Below are 21,721 nucleotides of genomic sequence, written 5' to 3'. Positions count from 1 at the left end.
GGAAAACCTCCCATCTCTGTAGACCTGCTGCCTATACTGTCTGACAAAATTACTATTTTAGTAGTTCCATCCCTTTCCATCCCTCTCCATACCTCTCCATCCCTCTCCATGCCTCTCCGTTCCTCTCCGTCCCTCTCCGTCCCTCTCCGTCCCTCTCCATCCCTCTCCATTCCTTTCCATCCCTCTCCATCCCTTTCCATCCCTTTCCATCCCTCTCCATGCCTCCCCATTCCTCTCCATTCCTCTCCATTCCTCTCCATCCCTCCTTCTCCATGCCTCTCCATCCCTCTCCATGCCTCTCCATCCCTCTCCATCCCTCTCCGTCCCTCTCCGTCCCTCTCCGTCCCTCTCCATTCCTCTCCATCCTTCTCCATCCCTCTCCATCCTTCTCCATTCCTCTCCGTTCCTTCTCCGTTCCTCTCCGTCCCTCTCCATCCCTCTCCATCCCTCTCCATTCCTCTCCATCCCTCTCCATCCTTCTCCATTCCTCTCCGTCCCTCTCCATCCCTCTCCATCCTTCTCCATCCCTCTCCATCCCTCTCCATTCCTCTCCATTCCTCTCCATTCCTCTCCATTCCTCTCCATCCCTCTCCATCCTTCTCCATTCCTCTCCATCCCTCTCCATTCCTCTCCATCCTTCTCCATCCTTCTCTATCCCACTTTATTCTCTCCGTTTCCAGGCCGGACAGTAGGCGCACAATTAATTATGGTCATTGTAGTTAATTACCACATTTTCTGTGCTAAACAACTCTATATATACAACAAAGGTTTATGGACCCCCCCCCCTTCAAATTTGTGGATTTGGCTATTTCAGCCACACCCGCTGCTGACAGGTGTGTTAACTCGAGCACACAGCCATGCAATCTCCATAGACAAATATTGGCAGTAGAATGGCCTTACTGAAGAGCTCAGTGACTTTTAACGTGGCACCGTCATAGGATGCCACCTTTCCAATAAGTCAGTTCGTCAAATTTCTGTTTCTGTGCTGTTATGGTGAAGTGGAAGTGTCTAGGAGCAACAACTGCTCAACCGCGAAGTGGTAGGCCACACAAGCTCACAGAACGGGACCACCAAGTGCTGAGCTTGTAAAAATCATCTGTCCTCAGTTGCAACACTCACTACCGAGTTCCAAACTGCCTCTGGAAGCAACCTCCACACAAGAACTGTTCATTGGGAGCTTCACGAAATGGGTTTCCATGGCCGAGCAGCCGCACATAAGCCTAAGATCACCATGAGCAATGCCAAGCGTCGGCTGGAGTGGTGTAAAGCTTGCTGTTATTGGAATCTGGAGCAATGGAAACGCGTTCTCTGGAGGGATGAATCACGTTTCACCATCTGGCAGTCCGATGGACTAATCTGGGTTTGGTGAATGCCAGGAGAATGCTACCTGCCCGAATGCATAGTGCCAACTGTAAAGTTTGGTGGAGGAGGAATACTGGTCTGGGGTTGTTTTTAATGGTTCGGACTAGGCCCCTTAGTTCCAGTGAAGGGAAATCTTAATACTAGAGCATACAATTACATTCTAGACGATTCTGTGCTTCCAACCTTGTGGCAACAGTTTGGAGAAAGCCCTTTCCTGTTTCAGCAATACAATGCCCACGTGTACAAAGCGATGTCCATACAGAAATGGCTTGTCAGATAGAAACATTTGGGGGCACAGATAGAAAGTTAGTTTCTACAACTTTGAATACGCCCAGCACTTGTGCAGTTCTCCCACCCCTTAATTTGATCTTAAGTTGTCTGATGAGTTTGTCCTTTTGATGAATTCTATGATCCATCCTTTCATTAATCAAAGACTAGCTACACTAATAATCACTCAGGACTTCCTCACTCAGATTACAAAACTCAGTTTTAAGAAATACTTTGATTGATTTGATCTCAAATTCTTAGTTTCTGGAAAATTCTGGAACCTTCTCTCTCTCAGCTGTTCTATAACATCCAGTGCTCCACCAAGGATTGTTCTAGAACCATCCAGTGCTCCACCAAGGATCGTTCTAGAACCATCCAGTGCTCCACCAAGGATCGTTCTAGAACCATCCAGTGCTCCACCAAGGATCTTTCTAGAATCATCCAGTGCTCCACCAAGGAGCATTCTAGAACCATCCAGTGCTCCACCAAGGAGCGTTCTAGAACTATCCAGTGCTCCACCAAGGAGCGTTCTAGAACCATCCAGTGCTCCACCAAGGAGCGTTCTAGAACCATGCAGTGCTCCACCAAGGAGCGTTCTAGAACCATCCAGTGCTACACCAAGGAGAGTTCTAGAACCATCCAGTGCTACACCAAGGAGAGTTCTTAGTTCTACTGGTGACTCCGTCTTCCCTAAGCTCCCGAGACGGGTGCTGCTTTAGAAAAGTCTCCAGGTTACAGAGCACTAAAGAGCTCAAATTAATTTGATTCACTCCGAAAGGGACCACTTTGATATGGTCAGTCCCTCGGTTTGTCAATCAGGCTCCAGGAATTGCTCAAGCAATAATTATAATGATGAAGCCAAACAATCCAATCCAATCCTTCCCCCTCCCTCAAATAGTTATTTTGCAGAAGAACTGCAGAAGAACAAATTATAATTTTTTCCCCCAGCTAATGGGCCAGACAGTGGATGTCATAGATGAAGTCTGTCAGACGCAGGAACGAGTGCATCCCTCAAACCGATGGAGTGAAGTCTACTGTCTAAAGGTCTACACTCTCTCTGAACAGTCTGCCCGGAGTATTTGGAAGTTTGGAAGACTTTACTCTGGAGAACAATTAGCCTCAATAACTGGCTAAAGACTTTTCCTTTAACAATGCTCCATTGTTGACTGTGGAATGGTGGTCCACGGCTCCGGACGGTCCTCAAGGGCCGCAGTGTCTGCTAGTTTTTATCCTTTTCTGTTATACCTGAGTGACCAAGTCGGTAGACGCTCTAGCCAAACAATAACAGTCATATACGTTCCAGGGAGAAATGAGACCAGCAGGACTGTGGCCCATGGAAGAGTTGTGCACTGCTGCCTTAACAAGGAAGCAGACTGTCAACCAAGTTCTAGGGTACAGTGACATTGTAGCATGTTAATCTGTCCTTTGCTAAACCTCCTCGCTTCAGGTAAGACCAGGGCTTAAACCACACACCAAGCAATGGAGGCCCCTCAGAGGAGGAAGGGGAACACCGACCACCCCTGACACCAAGCCTTGTGTACGTGAGAAGGATATACACTGCCTTGCAATGGCATTCAGACCCCTTGGATATATCCAACTCTTATTGTGTTACAAAGTGGGATTATTATTGATGTATTTTGTTTGTGATCTACACACAATACTCCTATGTCAAATTGGAAGAAAAATTATATATATTTTTGTGTTTTGACATTTAGAGTAAGACTCCCAGCTAGAAGATAGGCCTTACTACCGTCAATAGGCGCTTAAAGGTAGTATATATAACTAAAATATAGTTGTTGCATAAGTATTCAGCTATCTGAGTCAATACATGTAAGAAACACCTTACAGATGTTGTATGTATGGGGGACAGAGTCATTAAACAATCACCTCATGCCCTACTATTTACACAGAGTGAGTCCATGGAACTTATGTGATATGTCAAGCCAAATTGACCCCTGAACTAATTTAGGCTTGCCTAAACAAAAGAGGCAGAATACTTATGCAACGACTATATTTTAGTTATTCGTGTTTTATTTATCAATATTTTTGTCTACTTTGACATGAGAATATTTTGTATAGATTGTTGACAAAAAAGTCACATCCAAATCCATTTCTATCCCACTTTGTAACACAATAAAATGTGAAGAAATCTAAGGGGTCTGAATACTTTTGCAAGGGAACCATATGGAACATCTTAGGATGTATAGATCCTGATTTTCACACTGGTCCAATTTTTGTTCAATTTTCAGAAGAAATTACAGCTGAAAGACAATAAGAGCAAAGTGCCAAACCAAGGACATGGAAAACTATTCAGATCCTCTAACGTAAATAGAAATTCATTGTTAACAAGTGTAAAGGCATGGTCTTGCCCACACTGTTGCAGTGCGTCTGAAATGCTTTTAAGGTTTGGAAGATGTAGGAAAATACCAGTCTTTATACCCTCAGAGCTAGCACGACAGAGTAGCCTCCATTGGCTAGGGTCTTGACAAATGGTAGGTCTACTGTACCATTTGAAAACTGATTGCTCTCTACTGTGCTACCCTGAGGACAACATCGAGAAACTTTGTTCCAATACACCATTCAAACTCCTTATTCTAATCATCAACACCTTTTTCAGCTGAATCTGGAGTGTAAGTGCTGTTCTTGAGCAAAAGCCCGCACACACACATTTTCATGGCCAGTGTTTTTGACTAGTGGTATACTGTATAGACTTAGTAGGCATGTTTTAGAAAGTGCCTCAGTGTTCCTTAAAAAAGGCATTCAATGAGTGTCGAGTCAAACGTTTCTTTGTCTATCTTTTTGTCTTAGCTGAGTAAGGCTGCTGGTGTGCTTTCACAAGCACATTCAACTTTCTGCTCTCACTTTAATTCTCTCCAAGAGACACACACACACACACACACAGAGCTATGTCTTACTATACTTGATGACTTTTTGGGGACCAACAACCTAACCTTAATTCTAACCTTAACCTAATTCCTAATTCTAACCCTAATTCTGCACCTAAACCTAACCCCTAAGCCTAAAATAGAGAAGAATGGCAAAATGTCCTCACTTCTCTGAATTTTAGTTGGTTTACTATTGTTGTGAGGTACTCACAAGTATAGTATAACGTGTACACACACAACACTCAGTACCTGGGGGCAGCAGCCATTTTAGCACCTGTCGTTATTCTGTTGTCTAAATCTAGCCAAGATAATGAGGACCTTGTTCTTTTATAGGCTTTGCGATTCTGGTTAAGTCCAGTAGTAACCTGACACAGTGTTAACCTGTTGCGATGAGCCATCCCGGATCCGGGATCGTGAATACAGCCTCAAGCTCATTACCATAACGCAACGTTAACTATTCATGAAAATCGCAAATGAAATGAAATCAATATGCTAGCTCTCAAGCTTAGCCTTTTGTTAACAACACTGTCATCTCAGATTTTCAAAATATGCTTCTCAACCATAGCAAAACAAGCATTTGTGTAACAGTATTGATAGCTAGTGTAGCATTTAGCGTAGCATTTAGCGTTAGCATTCAGCAGGCAACATTTTCACAAAAAACAGAAAAGCATTCAAATAAAATAATTTACCTTTGAAGAACTTCGGATGTTTTCAATGAGGAGACTATCAGTTAGATAGCAAATGTTCAGTTTTTCCTGAAAAATTATTTGTTTATGACAAATCGCTCTGTTTTCTGTGTTACGTTTAGCTACGAAAAAAACCTGTATCCAGGATTGTGTAAATCTATCCGCAAGCTCATTAAATCAAATCAAATCAAATCAAATGTATTTATATAGCCCTTCGTACATCAGCTGATATCTCAAAGTGCTGTACAGAAACCCAGCCTAAAACCCCAAACAGCAAGCAATGCAGGTGTAAAAGCACGGTGGCTAGGAAAAACTCCCTAGAAAGGCCAAAACCTAGGAAGAAACCTAGAGAGGAACCAGGCTATGTTAGCATAATGCAACGTTAACTATTCATAAAAATCGCAAATGAAATGAAATAAATCTATTTGCTCTCAAGCTTAGCCTTTTGTTAACAACACTGTCATCTCAGATTTTCAAAAATATGCTTCTCAACCATAGCAAAACAAGCATTTGTGTAACTGTATTGATAGCCTAGCATAGGATTATGCCTGACATTCAGCAAGCAACATTTTCACAAAAAACAGAAACATTCAAATAAAATAATTTACCTTTGAAGAACTTCAGATGTTTTCAATGAGGAGACTCTCCGTTAGATAGCAAATGTTCCGTTTTTACAAAAAGATTATTTGTGTTGACAAATCGCTCTGTTTTCTTCATCACGTTTGGGTAAGAAAAAAAACGAAAATTAAGTCATTAAAACGCGAACTTTTTTTCCAAATTAACTCCATAATATCGACAGAAACATGGCAAACCGATGTTTAGAATCAATCCTCAAGGTGTTTTTCACATATCTATCGACGATAAATCCATCGTGGCAGTTGACTTTCTCTTCTGAAGAAATGGAACGGCGCATGGACCTAAAAATTACGCAATAATTTCGACACAGGACACCGGGCGGACACCTGGTAAATGTAGTCTCTTATGGTCAATCTTCCAATGATATGCCTACAAATACGTCACAATGCTGCAGATACCTTGGAGAAACGACACAAAGGGCAGGCTCATTCCTGGTGCATTCACAGCTATATAAGGAGACATTGGAACACAGCGCCTTCAGAATCTGGGGCATTTCCTGTATGAAACTTCATCTTGGTTTCGCCTGTAGCATTAGTTCTGGGGCACTCACAGATAATATCTTTGCAGTTTTGGAAACATCAGAGTTTTTTCATTCCAAAGCTGTCAATTACATGCATAGTCGAGCATCTTTTCGTGACAAAATATGTTGTTTAAAACGGGAACGTTTTTTTATCCAAAAATTAAAAGAGCGCCCCCTATCTCGAAGAAGTTAAGTGCTGGTTCTCATGTTCACACTCCCTGTGGTGTGCGTGTTATTATAGTTTTTATTACTTTACATATTACATTTCTATTTAGTGTTTCTATAATTTAGTTTCAGTTTTAGTGTTTGGTGTTTGGGACAGAAAGTGGCAAGTCAGCTTGTCTTCATCCTGACATTCTTTGTAGGTGCTGTTAGATGAACTTTGAGGTTGGTTGTGTTTTTGGTTTTTATCTCTGTTCCACGCATCTTCTGACAATTGCTTTTGTCCTTTTCAGCGATGTACTTAAAAGAATCCCATATGGGGCTTTGCCATTTGCGACCAACCACTGCTGATGTTGGGTTTGATGACGTCATTGTTCACATTTGCGACCAACCACTGCTGATGTTGGGTTTGATGACGTCATTGTTCACGCCTTTGGTTCACGATCATGCTCGCCCTTAGATTTCTTCCCTTTTGGCAACTGATAGCTAGTTATAGTGATTTAATTTTAATTTGACCTTTATTTAACCAGGCAAGTCAGTTAAGAACAAATTCTTATTTTCAATGACGGCCTAGGAACAGTGGGTTAACTGCCTGTTCAGGGGCAGAACGGCAGATTAGTACCTTGTCAGCTCGGGGGTTTGAACTTGCAACCTTCCGGTTCCTAGTCCAACTCTCTAACCACTAGGCCACCCTGTCGCCCCAGGGTGCACAAGCTAGGCCTATATGAAACACCTCCAGATTCAGAAGCTCGAAAACCCCATTAGAAAAAAAACCTTGAAAACCCCATTAGATTTTTGCCCAAGTTTACAACTAAACAACATTTCTGATGGTTTTTATTTTGTTGTTGTTAGTTTTGCTGTTAAAGTTTTAGTACAGTGGCAGGTAGCCTGTTGGTTAGAGTGTTGGGCCACTGGATCAAATCCCCAAGCTGTCGTTCTGACCCTGAGCAAGGCAGTTAACCCACTGTTCTCCGGGCGCAGATGTCGATTAACACAGCCCCCTGCACCTCTCTGATTCAGAGGGGTTGGGTTAAATGTGGAATGTGGACACATTTCAGTTGAATGCATTTGGTTGTACAATTGACTAGGTAACCCCATTCCCTAATTTTTGCTTTTCCAAAGTTTATCTTACTAAATAGTTTTTCACCAAATTTAGTTTTGAATTTAGTTTCAGTTTTGGTCAACTATAATAACCTTGGTGTGCGTGCGACCGTGTGTAATGTGGTGCTTTACTCACCCATTGTAATTGATATCGTGTATCCTCTAATCACTAGAATATTCATGTTGGTTGAACCCATCTAGTCTTGCCCACTATAATGTCATGAATTTGCTTTCTATTATTTGATAGTTAACTGACAAAATGAAAGAAACACTTGAGTAAATCAGGGATACAAGGTATATTGAAAGCAGGTGCTTCCACGCAGGTGTGGTTCCTGAGTTAAGCAGTTAACATCATCATGCTTAGGGTCATGTACAGTTGAAGTCAGAAGTTTACATACACTTAGGTTGGAGTCATTCAAACTCATTTTTCAACCACTCCACAAATTTCTTGTTTACAAACTATAGTTTTGGCAAGTCGGTTAGGATATCTACTGTGTGCATGACACAAGTCATTTTTCCAAAAATTGTTTACAGACAGATTATTTCACTGTATCACAATTCCAGTGGGTCAGAAGTTTACATACACTAAGTTGACTGTGCCTTTAAACAGCTTGGACAATTCCAGAAAATGATGTCATGGCTTTAGAAGCTTCTGATAGGCTAATTTACATAATTTGAGTCAATTGAAAATGTACCCATGGATGTATTTCAAGGCCTACCTTCAAACTCATTGCCTCTTTGCTTGACATCATGGAAAAATCAAAAGAAATTAGGCAAGACCTCAGAAAAAAAATTGTAGACCTCCACAAGTCTGAGTCATCCTTGGGAGCAATTTCCAAATGCCTGAAGGTACTACCTTCATCTGTACAAACAATAGTACGCAAGTATAAACACCACCCAGCCGTCATACTGCTCAGGAAGGAGACGCATTCTGTCTCCTAGAGTTGGACGTACTTTGGTGCGAAAAGTGCAAATCAAACCCAGAACAACAGCAAAGGACCTTGTGAAAATTCTGGAGGAAACAGGTACAAAGTATCTATATCCACAGTAAAACGAGTCCTATATCGACCTAACCTGAAAGGCCGCTCAGCAAGGAAGAAGCCACTGCTCCAAAACCATCATAAAAAAGCCAGACTACGGTTTGCAACTGCACATGGGGACAACGATTTTACTTTTTGGAGAAATGTCCTCTGGTCTGATGAAACAAAAATAGAACTGTTTGGCCATAATGACCATCGTTATGTTTGGAGGAAAAGGGGGATGCTTGTAAGCCGAAGAACACCATCCCTACCGTGAAGCATGGGGGTGGCAGCATCATGTTGTGGGGGTGCTTTGCTGCAGGAGGGACTGGTGCACTTCACAAAATAGATGGCATCATGAGGCAGGAAAATTATGTGGATATATTGAAGCAACATCTCAAGACTTCAGTCAGGAAGTTAAAGCTTGGTCGCAAATGGGTCTTCCAAATGAACAATGACCCCAAGCATACTACCAAAGTTGTGGCAAAATGGCTTAAGGACATCACAGTCAAGGTATTGGAGTGGCCATCACGAAGCCCTGACTTCAATCCCATAGAAAATTTGTGGGCAGAACTGAAAAAGCGTGTGCGAGCAAGGAGGCCTACAAACCTGACTCAGTTATACCAGCTCTGTGAGGAGGAATGGGCCAAAATTCACCCAACTTATTGTGGGAGCTTGTGGAGGGCAACCTGAAGCGTTTGACCCAAGTTAAACAATTTTAAGGCAATGCTACCAAATACTAATTGAGTGCATGTAAACCTCTGACCCACTGGGAATGTGATGAAATAAATAAAAGCTGAAATAAATAATTCTCTATACTATTATTCTGACATTTCACATACTTAAAATAAAGTGGTGATCCTGACTGACCTAAGACAGGGAATTGTTACTAGGACTAAATGTCAAGAATTGTGAAAAACGTAAGTTTAAATGTATTTGGCTAAGGTGTATGTAAACTTCCGACTTCAACTGTATGTGCAATGCCCAGTTGCCCATTATTTTGGCTACCATGGCTAGAAGAAGAGAGATCTCAGTGACTTTGAAACAGGGTGGTTAAAGGATCATAGGGGTTAAAGGGTGTGTTCGTGTGTCTGTCACCAGATTTAAAACCAACTGAACACTTATGGGAGATTCTGGAGCGGCACCTGAGACAGCAACTGAGACAACAACAAAACACCATATTATGGAATTGCTTGTGGAAGAATGGTGTCGCGTCCCTCCAATTCCGATGGGCGCTCTGTTGTGATGGGCGCTCTGTGTGTTGTTGTGATGGGCGCTCTGATGTGATGGGCGCTCTGTTGTGTTGTTGTGATGGGCGCTCTGTTGTGATGGGTGCTCTGTTGTGATGGGCACTCTGTGTGTTGTTGTGATGGGCGCTCTGTTGTGTTGTTGTGATGGGCACTCTGTGTGTTGTTGTGATGGGCGCTCTGTTGTGATGGGCGCTCTGTGTCATTGCCCGCTTTCCCCCCTCTGATGACCAGGTGGCGAATCGCATCTCTGCATGTCTGGCAGACATATCAGTGTGGATGACGGATCACCACCTCAAGCTGAACCTCGGCAAGAAGGAAGCTGCTCTTCCTCCCGGGGAAGGACTGCCCGTTCCATGATCTCGACCATCACGGTTGACAACTCCATCGTGTCCTCCTCCCAGAGCGCTAAGAACCTTGGCGTGATCCTGGACAACACCCTGTCGTTCTCAACTAACATCAAGGCGGTGGCCCGTTCCTGTAGGTTCATGCTCTACAACATCCGCAGAGTACGACCCTGCCTCACACAGGAAGCGGCGCAGGTCCTAATCCAGGCACTTGTCATCTCCCGTCTGGATTACTGCAACTCGCTGTTGGCTGGGCTCCCTGCCTGTGCCATTAAACCCCTACAACTCATCCAGAACGCCGCAGCCCGTCTGGTGTTCAACCTTCCCAAGTTCTCTCACGTCACCCCGCTCCTCCGCTCTCTCCACTGGCTTCCAGTTGAAGCTCGCATCCGCTACAAGACCATGGTGCTTGCCTACGGAGCTGTGAGGGGAACGGCACCTCAGTACCTCCAGGCTCTGATCAGGCCCTACACCCAAACAAGGGCACTGCGTTCATCCACCTCTGGCCTGCTCGCCTCCCTACCACTGAGGAAGTACAGTTCCCGCTCAGCCCAGTCAAAACTGTTCGCTGCTCTGGCCCCCCAATGGTGGAACAAACTCCCTCACGACGCCAGGACAGCGGAGTCAATCACCACCTTCCGGAGACACCTGAAACCCCACCTCTTTAAGGAATACCTAGGATAGGATAAAGCAATCCTTCTCACCCCCCCTTAAAAGACTTAGATGCACTATTGTAAAGTGGCTGTTCCACTGGATGTCATAAGGTGAATGCACCAATTTGTAAGTCGCTCTGGATAAGAGCGTCTGCTAAATGACTTAAATGTAAATGTAATGTAAATGTTGTGATGGGCGCTCTGTTGTGATGGGCGCTCTGTTGTGATGGGCGCTCTGTTGTGATGGGCGCTCTGTTGTGATGGGCGCTCTGTTGTGATGGGTGCTCTGTTGTGATGGGCGCTCTGTTGTGATGGGCGCTCTGTTGTGATGGGCGCTCTGTTGTGATGGGCGCTCTGTTGTGATGGGCGCTCTGTTGTGTTGTTGTGATGGGCACTCTCTTGTGTTGTTGTGATGGGCGCTCTGTGTGTTGTTGTGATGGGCGCTCTGTGTGTTGTTGTGATAGTAGCACTGTGGGTTGTTGTGATGGGAGCACTCTGATGTTGTGATGGGCGCACTGTGTGATGTTGTGATGGGCTGTGTGTTGTTTCTGATGGGCGCTCTGTGTGTTGTCAGTCTCTTCCAATGACGCCATGGCTATCCAGGTCTAATGTTAGGAAAGGTTACGTCAATGTTATTGTGATGAGTCAATTTCATCACACACAATTTTCATCACCCATTCTGTTGCTCCTCCGCTCTCTCCACTGGCTTCCAGGCGCACAAGACCATGGTGCTTGTACGGAGCTGTGAGGGGAACGGCACCTCACTACCTCCAGGCTCTGATCAGGCCCTACACCCAAACAAGGGCACTGCGTTCATCCACCTCTGGCCTGCTCGCCTCCCTACCACTGAGGGCAGTTCCCGCTCAGCCCAGTCAAAACTGTTCGCTGCTCTGCCCCCAATGGTGGAACAAACTCCCTCACGACGCCAGGTCAGCGGAGTCAATCACCACCTTCCGGAGACACCTGAAACCCACCTCTTTAAGGAATACCCAGGTCTAATGTTAAAAGGATGCACTATTGTAAAGTGGCTGTTCCAATGTCATAAGGTGAAAGCACATTTTTCGCTCTGGATAAGAGCGTCTGCTAAATGACTTAAATGTAAATGTAATTTGGGAATTAGTCATTTTGGATAACTCTGAGACAGATGTGAAATTTGTTGCATTTACTTAGTACAGGGGTAGGCAACTAGATTCAGCTGCGGGATGATTTTTGTCATGGGGGGCTGAACATAATTATAATAATTAGTACACTGCAAATTGATCACAACCAAGCCCAAAAATAGATTATATTTGAAAATAGCTATAAAATATGTATACAAATATTTGTGGAAATATTTGCAACAGTGGGATGTAATCTTACTGCGGGCATCACTGCAATAGACTCTCGCTCTCGCTCTCTCGCTCGCAGTGATGGTGAGGGTCACAGAGTTTTGCGGGCAAGGGCATGCCCCTCCAATCCAGCCAGCCGTGTGATGCAATTAAGCCAATCAAAGGTTTAGAATATGAGCTAATGGGCGAATCAGAGAGCAGTATGAGCTAACAAGCTCATGGCAAGGGTGAAATAAAACATGTAATTTCTGTTAGTTAGATTACAAGGTTGCTGTCCCAATACAATACCCAGCAAAAGCAGTGTAGCCATTACCAGCCCTTCTGGTTTGGCATAGAGTCCCGAATTATTAGGCTAAACTAGAGCAGGATGAGTACAAACAGTAAAGCTATTCTGGGATATTTTTCTAATGCATGACTAATATGAATACATGCAATGTGATCAATGTTAATCGACTCCCGCAATCTCCCTGATTTTGATTTCAGTCCAAGTTGGCAGCCCTATATGAAAGGGTCTCATAATTCACTAGCAACACTACCTTTCAACAAGACCTGCAGGAGACGAGCCAAACAGAACTGCGAAAATTAACTCTGTCCTTTTTAGATTGGCATTTGCAATTAGTTTCTCCAAAGGTGGCTCCACTCTACTAATAAGATGTCAACAAATATACATTTTCATTAGGTAATAGCTACCTGTCCTTGTCTCCTCCTTCACCGCACCGGTATGATAACATCCATTATTTTCACATACAAGTAGTCCAGACTCCAGAGGGAAAGGAGACTGGTGAAGACATTGAAGAGTATTGGGATGCCACCCAACTTTTCTCCTATAAATGATAGTCAAGAGTGAAAGGACACCAGTAAAGTTCTAAGATGGCGGATCAGGCGACGAGTGGCTAATCTGCCTTTGCCTTCCGTCTTGCTAGCTAACGTTCAATCGCTGGAAAATAAATGGGACAAACTGAAAGCATGTATATCCTACCAACGGGCCATTAAAAACTATAATATCTTATGTTTCACCAAGTCGTGGCTGAACGACGACATTCAGAACATACAGCTGTTGGTTTATACACTATCGGGCAGGATAGAACGGCAGCCTCTGGTAAGACACAGGGCGGGGCCTATGTATACATGTAAACAACAGCTGGTGGTTTATACACTCTATCAGCAGGATAGAACGGCAGCCTCTGGTAAGACACAGGGCGGGGCCTATGTACATGTAAACATGGTAATCACAACAGCTGGTAAGACACAGGAAGGGGTTTATAAACAACAGCACTCTATCAGCAGGATAGAACGGCAGCCTCTGGGAATAAACAACAGCTGATGGTTTATACACTCTATCGGCAGGATAGAACGGCAGCCTCTGGCTGGTAAGACACGGGGCGGGGCCTATGTATACATGTAAACAACAGCTGGTGGTTTATACACTCTATCAGCAGGATAGAACGGCAGCCTCTGGTAAGACACAGGGCGGAGCCTATGTATACATGTAAACAACAGCTGGTGGTTTATACACTATCAGCAGGATAGAACGGCAGCCTCTGGTAAGACACAGGGCAGCCCTAAACAACAGCTGGTCAGCAGGAGACACAGCCTCTGGGACACGGGGGGGCCTATGTATACATAAACAACAGCTGGTGGTTTATAACAACATGTAAACAACAGCTGGTGGTTTATACACTCTATCAGCAGGATAGAACGGCAGCCTCTGGTAAGACACGGGCGGGGCCTATTACATGTAAACAACAGCTGTTGGTTTATACACTCTATCAGCAGGATAGAACGGCAGCCTCTGGTAAGACACAGGAAGGGGCCTATGTATACATGTAAACAACAGCTGGTCAGCAGGAAGACACAGGGGCCTATGTATACATGTAAACAACAGCTGTGGTTTATACACTCTATCAGCAGGATAGAACGGCAGCCTCTGGTAAGAAGGGGCCTATGTATACATGTAAACAACAGCTGGTGGTTTATACACTATCAGCAGGATAGAACGGCAGCCTCTGGTAAGACACAGGAAGGGGCCTATGTATACATGTAAACAACAGCTGGTGGTTTATACACTCTATCAGCAGGATATGTATACATGAACAGCAGCTCTATCTGGTAAGACACAGGAAGGGGCCTATGTATACATGTAAACAACAGCTGGTGGTTTATACACTCTATCAGCAGGATAGAACGGCAGCCTCTGGTAAGACACAGGGCGGGGCCTATGTATACATGTAAACAACAGCTGGTGGTTTATACACTCTATCAGCAGGATGGTGGAACAGGATAGAACGGCAGCCTCTGGTAAGGGGCCTATGTATACATGTAAACACAGCTGGTGGTTTATACACTCTATCAGCGGGGCCTATGTATACATGTAAACAACAGCTGGTGGTTTATACACTCTATCAGCAGGATAGAACGGCAGCCTCTGGTAAGACACAGGGCGGAGCCTATGTATACATGTAAACAACAGCTGGTGGTTTATACACTCTATCAGCAGGATAGAACGGCAGCCTCTGGTAAGACACAGGGCGGGGCCTATGTATACATGTAAACAACAGCTGGTGGTTTATACACTCTATCAGCAGGATAGAACGGCAGCCTCTGGTAAGACACGGGGCGGGGCCTATGTATACATGTAAACAACAGCTGGTGGTTTATACACTCTATCAGCAGGATAGAACGGCAGCCTCTGGTAAGACACAGGAAGGGGCCTATGTATACATGTAAACAACAGCTGATGGTTTATACACTCTATCGGCAGGATAGAACGGCAGCCTCTGGTAAGACACAGGGGGGCCTATGTATACATGTAAACAACAATGGACAGGATAGAACAGCCTCTGGTGGCCTATGTATACATGTAAACAACAGCTGATGGTTTATACACTCTATCAGCAGGATAGAACGGCAGCCTCTGGTAAGACACGGGGCGGAGCCTATGTATACATGTAAACAACAGCTGGTGGTTTATACACTATCAGCAGGATAGAACGGCAGCCTCTGGTAAGACACAGGGCGGGGCCTATGTATACATGTAAACAACAGCTGGTGGTTTATACACTCTATCAGCAGGATAGAACGGCAGCCTCTGGTAAGACACGGAGCCTATGGGTAAACAACAGCTGGTGGTTTATACACTCTATCAGCAGGATATACATGTAAACAACAGCTGGTGGTTTATACACTCTATCAGCAGGATAGAAGGAGCCTCTGGTAAGACACAGGGGGCAGCCTATGTATACATGTAAACAACAGCTGGTTTATACACTCTATCAGCAGGATAGAACGGCAGCCTCTGGTAAGACACAGGGCGGGGCCTATGTATACATGTAAACAACAGCTGGTGGTTTATACACTCTATCAGCAGGATAGAACGGCAGCCTCTGGTAAGACACAGGAAGGGGCCTATGTATACATGTAAACAACAGCTGGTGGTTTATACACTCTATCAGCAGGATAGAACGGCAGCCTCTGGTAAGACACAGGGGGGGCCAGCCATGTAAACAACAGCTGGTTTAAGACATCAGCAGGATAGAACGGCAGCCTCTGGTAAGACACAGGGCGGGGCCTATGTATACATGTAAACAACAGCTGGTGGTTTATACACTCTATCAGCAGGATAGAACGGCAGCCTCTGGTAAGACACAGGGCGGGGCCTATGTATACATGTAAACAACAGCTGGTGGTTTATACACTCTATCAGCAGGATAGAACGGCAGCCTCTGGTAAGACACGGGGCGGAGCCTATGTATACATGTAAACAACAGCTGGTGGTTTATACACTCTATCAGCAGGATGTAGCTGGTGGTTTATACACTCTATCAGCAGGATAGAACGGCAGCCTCTGGTAAGACACATGTAAACAACAGCGTGGTTTATACACCTATGTAGAACATGTAAACACGGGCGGGGCCAGCTGTAAACAACAGCTGGTTTATACACTCTATCAGCAGGATAGAACGGCAGCCTCTGGTAAGACACAGGGCGGGGCCTATGTATACATGTAAACAACAGCTGTTGGTTTATACACTCTATCAGCAGGATAGACAGCCTCTGGTAAGACACGGGGCGGGCCTATGTATACATGTAAACAACAGCTGGTGGTTTATACACTCTATCAGCAGGATAGAACGGCAGCCTCTGGTCAGGGCGGGGCCTATGTATACATAAACAACAGCTGGTGGTAAGACACAGGGGCGGAGCTGGTGGTTTATACTCTATGTATACATGTAAACAACAGCTGTTGGTTTATACACTCTATCAGCAGGATAGAACGGCAGCCTCTGGTAAGACACAGGGCGGGGCCTATGTATACATGTAAACAACAGCTGGTGGTTTATACACTCTATCAGCAGGATAGAACGGCAGCCTCTGGTAAGACACAGGGCGGGGCCTATGTATACATGTAAACAACAGCTGTGGTTTATACACTCTATCAGCAGGATAGAACGGCAGCCTCTGGTAAGACACAGGGCGGGGCCTATGTATACATGTAAACAACAGCTGTTTATACACTCTATCAGCAGGATCGGCAGCCTCTGTAAGACACAGGAAATGTATACATGAAGCTGGTGGTCTTGAGGTTTTGCCTACATGTAAACAACAGCTGAGGTAGTAGAACGGCAGCCTCTGGTCTACAGCTATGTTACATGTAAACAACAGCTGTTGCTCGATACTCTATCTCCCTAGAGAGTTTTCATTTGTATTTTTTGTAGCTGTCTTACATACCACCACACACCGATGCTGGCACTAAGATGGCACTGAATGAGCTGTATACCGTCATAAGCAAACAGGAAAACGCTCATCCAGAGGCGGCGCTCCTAGTGGCCGGAGACTTTAATGCAGGGAAACTTAAATCAGTTTAACCTCATTTCTATCAGCATGTTAAATGTGCAACCAGAGGGGGGGGATTTCTAGACCACCTTTACTCCATACACAGAGACGCGTACAAAGCTCTTCCTCACCCTCCATTTGGCAGATCTGACCATAATTCTATCCTCCTGATTCCTGCTTACAAGCAAAAATGTAAGCAAGAAGCACCAGTGACTCGGTCTGTAAAAGAGGTCAGATGAAGCAGATGCTAAACTACAGGACTGCTTTGCTAACACAGACTGGAGTATGTTCCGTGATTCTTCCGATGACATTGAGGAATACACCACATCAGTCACAGGCTTTATCAATAAGTGCTTCGAGGACGTCGTTCACACAGTGACTGTACATACATACCCCAACCAGAAGCCATGGACTACAGGCAACATCCGCACTGAGCTAAAGGGTAGAGCTGCTGCTTTCAAGGAGCGGGACTCTAACCCGGAAGCTTATAAAAAATTCCTCTATGCCCTCAGACGAACCATCAAACAGGTAAAGTGTCAATACAGGACCAAGATCGAATCGTACTACACCGGCTCTGACACTCGTCAGATGTGGCAGGGCTTGCAAACTATTACAGACTATGAAGGGATGCACAGCCGAGAGCTGCCCAGTGACATGAGCCTACCAGACGAGCTAAATAACTTCTATGCTCGCTTCGAGGCAAGTAACACCTGGAACATGCATGAGAGCATCAGCATTCCAGATGACTGTGCGATCACACTCTACGCAACCGATGTGAGTAAGACCTTTAAACAGGTCAACATTCACAAGGCCGCAGGGCCAGACTGATTACCAGGACGTGTACTCCGAGCATACGCTGACCAACTGGCAAGTGTCTTCACTGACATTTTCTGTGATACCAACATGCAGACCACCATAGTCCCTGTGCCCAACAACACTAAGGTAACCTGCCTAAATGACTACCGACCCATAGCACTCACGTCTGTAGCCATGAAATGCTTTGAAAGGCTGGTCATGGCTCACATCAACACCATTATCCTAGAAACCCTAAACCCACTCCAATTTGCATACCGCACCAAAAGATCCACAGATGATGCAATCTATATTGCACACCACACTGCCCTTTCCCACCTGGACAAAAGGAACACATGTGAGAATGCTGTTCATTGACCTCAGCCCAGTGTTCAACACCGTAGTGCCCTCAAAGCTCATCATTAAGCTAAGGACCCTGGGACTAAACACCTTCCTCTGCAACTGGATCCTGGACTTCCTGACGGGCCGCTCCCAGGTGGTAAGGGTATGTAACAACACATTCTCCATGCTAATCCTCAACACAGGAGACCCTCAGGGGTGCATGCTCAGTCCCCTCCTGTACATGTTCACTCATGACTGCATTGCCAGGCACGACTCCAACACCATCATTAAGTTTGCTGATGACACAACAGTGGTAGGCCTGATCACCGATAACGATGAGACAGCCTATAGGGAGGAGGTCAGAGACCTGACTTTGTGGTATAAGGACAACAATCTCTCCCTCAACGTGATCAAGACAAAGGAGATGATTGTGGACTACAGGAAAGGAGTACTGAGCATGCTCCCATTCTCATCGACGGGGCTGTTTGGGAGCAGGTTGAGAGCATCAAGTTCCTTGGCGTCTACATCACCAACAAACAACCATGGTCCAAGCAGTCGTGAAGAGGGCACAACAAAACCTATTCCCCCTCAGGAGACCGAAATGTTTTGGCATGGGTCCTCAGATCCTCAAAAGGTTTTCCAGCTGCACCATCGAGAGCATCCTGACGGGTTGCATCACTGCCTGGTATGGCAACTGCTCGGCCTCTGAGCGCAAGGCACTACAGAGGGTAGTGCCAGTACGTCACCGGGGCCAAGCTTCCTGCCATCCAGGACCTCTATACCAGGCGGTGTCAGAGGAAGGTCTTAAAAAGGGTCAAATTCTCTCTGCTACCGCACGGCAAGCGGTACCAGAGCGCCAAGTCTAGGTCCAAGAGGCTTCTAAACAGCTTCTACCCCCAAGCCATAAGACTCCTGAACACCTAATCAAATGCCTACCCAGACTATTGCACCCACCCCCCCTCTCACGCTGCTGCTACTCTCTGTTATTATCTACCTTAATAACTCTACCTACATGTACATTTTATCTCGGCTACCTCGACTAACCGGTGCCCCCTAACATTGACTCTCTACCGGTACCCCTGTATATAGCCCCGCTATTGTTATTTGCTGCTGCTCTTTAATTATTTGTTATTCTTATCTCTTACTCTTTTTTGTGGTATTTTTTAAAAAACGACATTGTTGGTTAAGGGCTTGTAAGTAAGCATTTCACTGTAAGGTCTACTACACCTGTTGTATTCGGCGCATGAGACAAATACAATTTGATTTCATTTGAACGTGGTCGGAGAGACTTGTTTCTACTGTAGATGTTGGTCATGTCTTTATGGGAAACGGGTATAGGCAGATGGGAGACGATAGTGTCACTCTACCAGGCTGTGAAACGGAGCAGGCACTAAAGGTGATATTAAATATTTAGAGGGGAGCATCAGCTGGGGAGTGGGTGGGAGAGGAGGGGAATTACAACAACGCTAGCACGCTCTCTTTTGTGCATATTCAAACACGTACACAGATGCAGTCGCATGCACTGTTCTGATCCACATGTGCAAGGGAACACATAACCAACCACACTGTCGGAGATCCTCTTCCCTTGTCACACACATTAAAAAGTTACATCTGTATTTTGCTAACTTTTTACCTTGTAAAAACCACCAACTAACCTTTCCTCTTCTCTTCCTGGTTACAGCGGAGCCCCTCCCCCTGATGGACCTGTGTCGTCGGGCCGCCCGGGTCGCGTTGGGTCGAGAGCGCCTCCAGGAGATAGAGACCCTGCCCTTACCACAGTCTCTCAAAAATTACCTTCAGTACCAATGACCAGAACCGTACCGCCTGACCAGACCCGTACCAATGACCAGACCAGTACCGCACACCACCAACTGGGACCATCCGGACAGAAACCATGATGAACTAAGTGTAATGGAAGAACGAGAGGGGGGTTGAATGAATGCGGGCAGACAACGGAAGTGGAATGTTTACACTGTGGGCTGTCGCTCTGCGATTAATGGATGGACACTTGAGTTCAGATTTTTGACGGGAGGATGATGGATACTCGAGTATCGGGGTTTTGACCCATTTTGGACTTTTTTAATGATTGATGGCTGTAGCTCTCCTCCAATGAAGACCCTATTTGACAGAATGGTATGGTCCACAGTCACTTTTAAGTATGGCAATAAGTGGTGGTTTTAGGAGGCTACCTGCTGGTTGGAGTGAGAACTGCGCCTAGAAAGCACACAAACTATCCCGAGAGGCTTTTGAACTCAGATCACTGCTACTGGGTACACTATACTCAAGGTCTCCTACCATGTCAGTCCAATCAGCAGACAGACACAGGACATTTCTACAGGGCTCAAATGTGTCCATTTTGAGTTCAACGGGCCTCGAGTCCACTGGTACCATACAATATCTTCCCCGCTGTGTTAAAGGACCCATTAAAGAACAATGCCAGTCTAGACAAACCTAGTTTTTCTGGATCTACATCAAGTAATGCAAGGGGAAACTGTAGTACACAACTACATGAACAATGGCACAGCAGCCATTTGGGGAGGGGGGTGGGTTCAAGGATGGTTATGGATGACCACACACACACCTAGCAATCATTTTTTTTCTCAAAAAGCTTGAGTCACTTTTGTTACTTCTAAGTTTGTACCCTATATTTTATAGTGAGTGTGGATTATAATTTTGATGACGATGATGATATGATGAAGATGTTATTTATTTATCATGAGGTAGTTCCTTTTTAAAATTGATCATGATGGTTACGTTCAGGTAAATATACCACACCAATATGGGAGATGATGATCAGCTCTGTCACCCTAAGGCTTTTCTTAACAGGATGCTGCTTTTATTATTATGATCGCTGATGGTTTTAATCTATCTGCCTGCTGGGATGAGACACCCGGGTCATACTGGGGCACACAGTGGAATGTATGGACAGTGATGTCATTAGCAGATCTGAAATGTGAATAAAAGCAAAGTGAATGAAAAACGTTTTCTGGGACGGTGATCTCTGTGGCACAAGGTTGGGCTGCCAGCTGTGTGTTTGTTTAGGGAGGCTGGGGAAGGTGCGTGTTTGCCTTTCCAGGGAGGCAGATTTTTTTGCTGTGTTTTTTTTCTCTGTATGTTTACACTGTCAGTCACGCTCAGAGGAACCAGGTCATCCTCAAATCCAGCTGTGACAGTTTGTGTAACCTCATCGAACCTCGACCTCAGCTGACTTAACTCCTTACCCCATTTATATCTGCACCCAGATCTCTCTTCTCTACCTACCTCTCTCTTTATCTACCTACAGTTGAAGTTTGCATACACCTTAGCCAAATACATTTAAACTCAGTTTTTCACAATTCCTGACATTTAATCCTAGTAACAATTCCCTGTCTTAGGTCAGTTAGGATCACCACTTTATTTTAAGAATGTGAAATGTCAGAATAATAGTAAAGGGATTTATTTCAGCTTTTATTTCTTTCATCACATTCCCAGTGGGTCAGAAGTTACACTCAATTAGTATTTGGTAGCATTGCCTTTAAATTGTTTAACTTGGATGAAACGT

At 45.0% G+C, this 21,721-nt stretch overlaps 1 protein-coding gene across 5 annotated transcripts in view; it reads left to right on the top strand.

Annotated features, from left to right (window-relative positions):
* The window catches only part of LOC115103233 (SPRY domain-containing SOCS box protein 4-like), a 138,144-nt gene extending 116,990 nt beyond the window's left edge, over nucleotides 1-21,154 (top strand). For all 5 annotated transcript variants that reach the window (XM_029624039.2, XM_029624038.2, XM_029624040.2 and 2 more), the window contains one exon: nucleotides 19,862-21,154. In XM_029624039.2, the coding sequence (XP_029479899.1) occupies nucleotides 19,862-19,989 (128 nt within the window). In that variant the 3' untranslated portion in view covers nucleotides 19,990-21,154. The remainder of the gene's footprint in view (nucleotides 1-19,861) is intronic.
* The last annotated feature ends 567 nt before the right edge of the window (nucleotides 21,155-21,721 follow it).

This window comes from Oncorhynchus nerka, linkage group LG20 (genome assembly GCF_034236695.1).
Source record: "Oncorhynchus nerka isolate Pitt River linkage group LG20, Oner_Uvic_2.0, whole genome shotgun sequence".
NCBI lineage: Eukaryota > Metazoa > Chordata > Actinopteri > Salmoniformes > Salmonidae > Oncorhynchus > Oncorhynchus nerka.
This window is presented reverse-complemented; position numbering and strand designations above follow the sequence as displayed.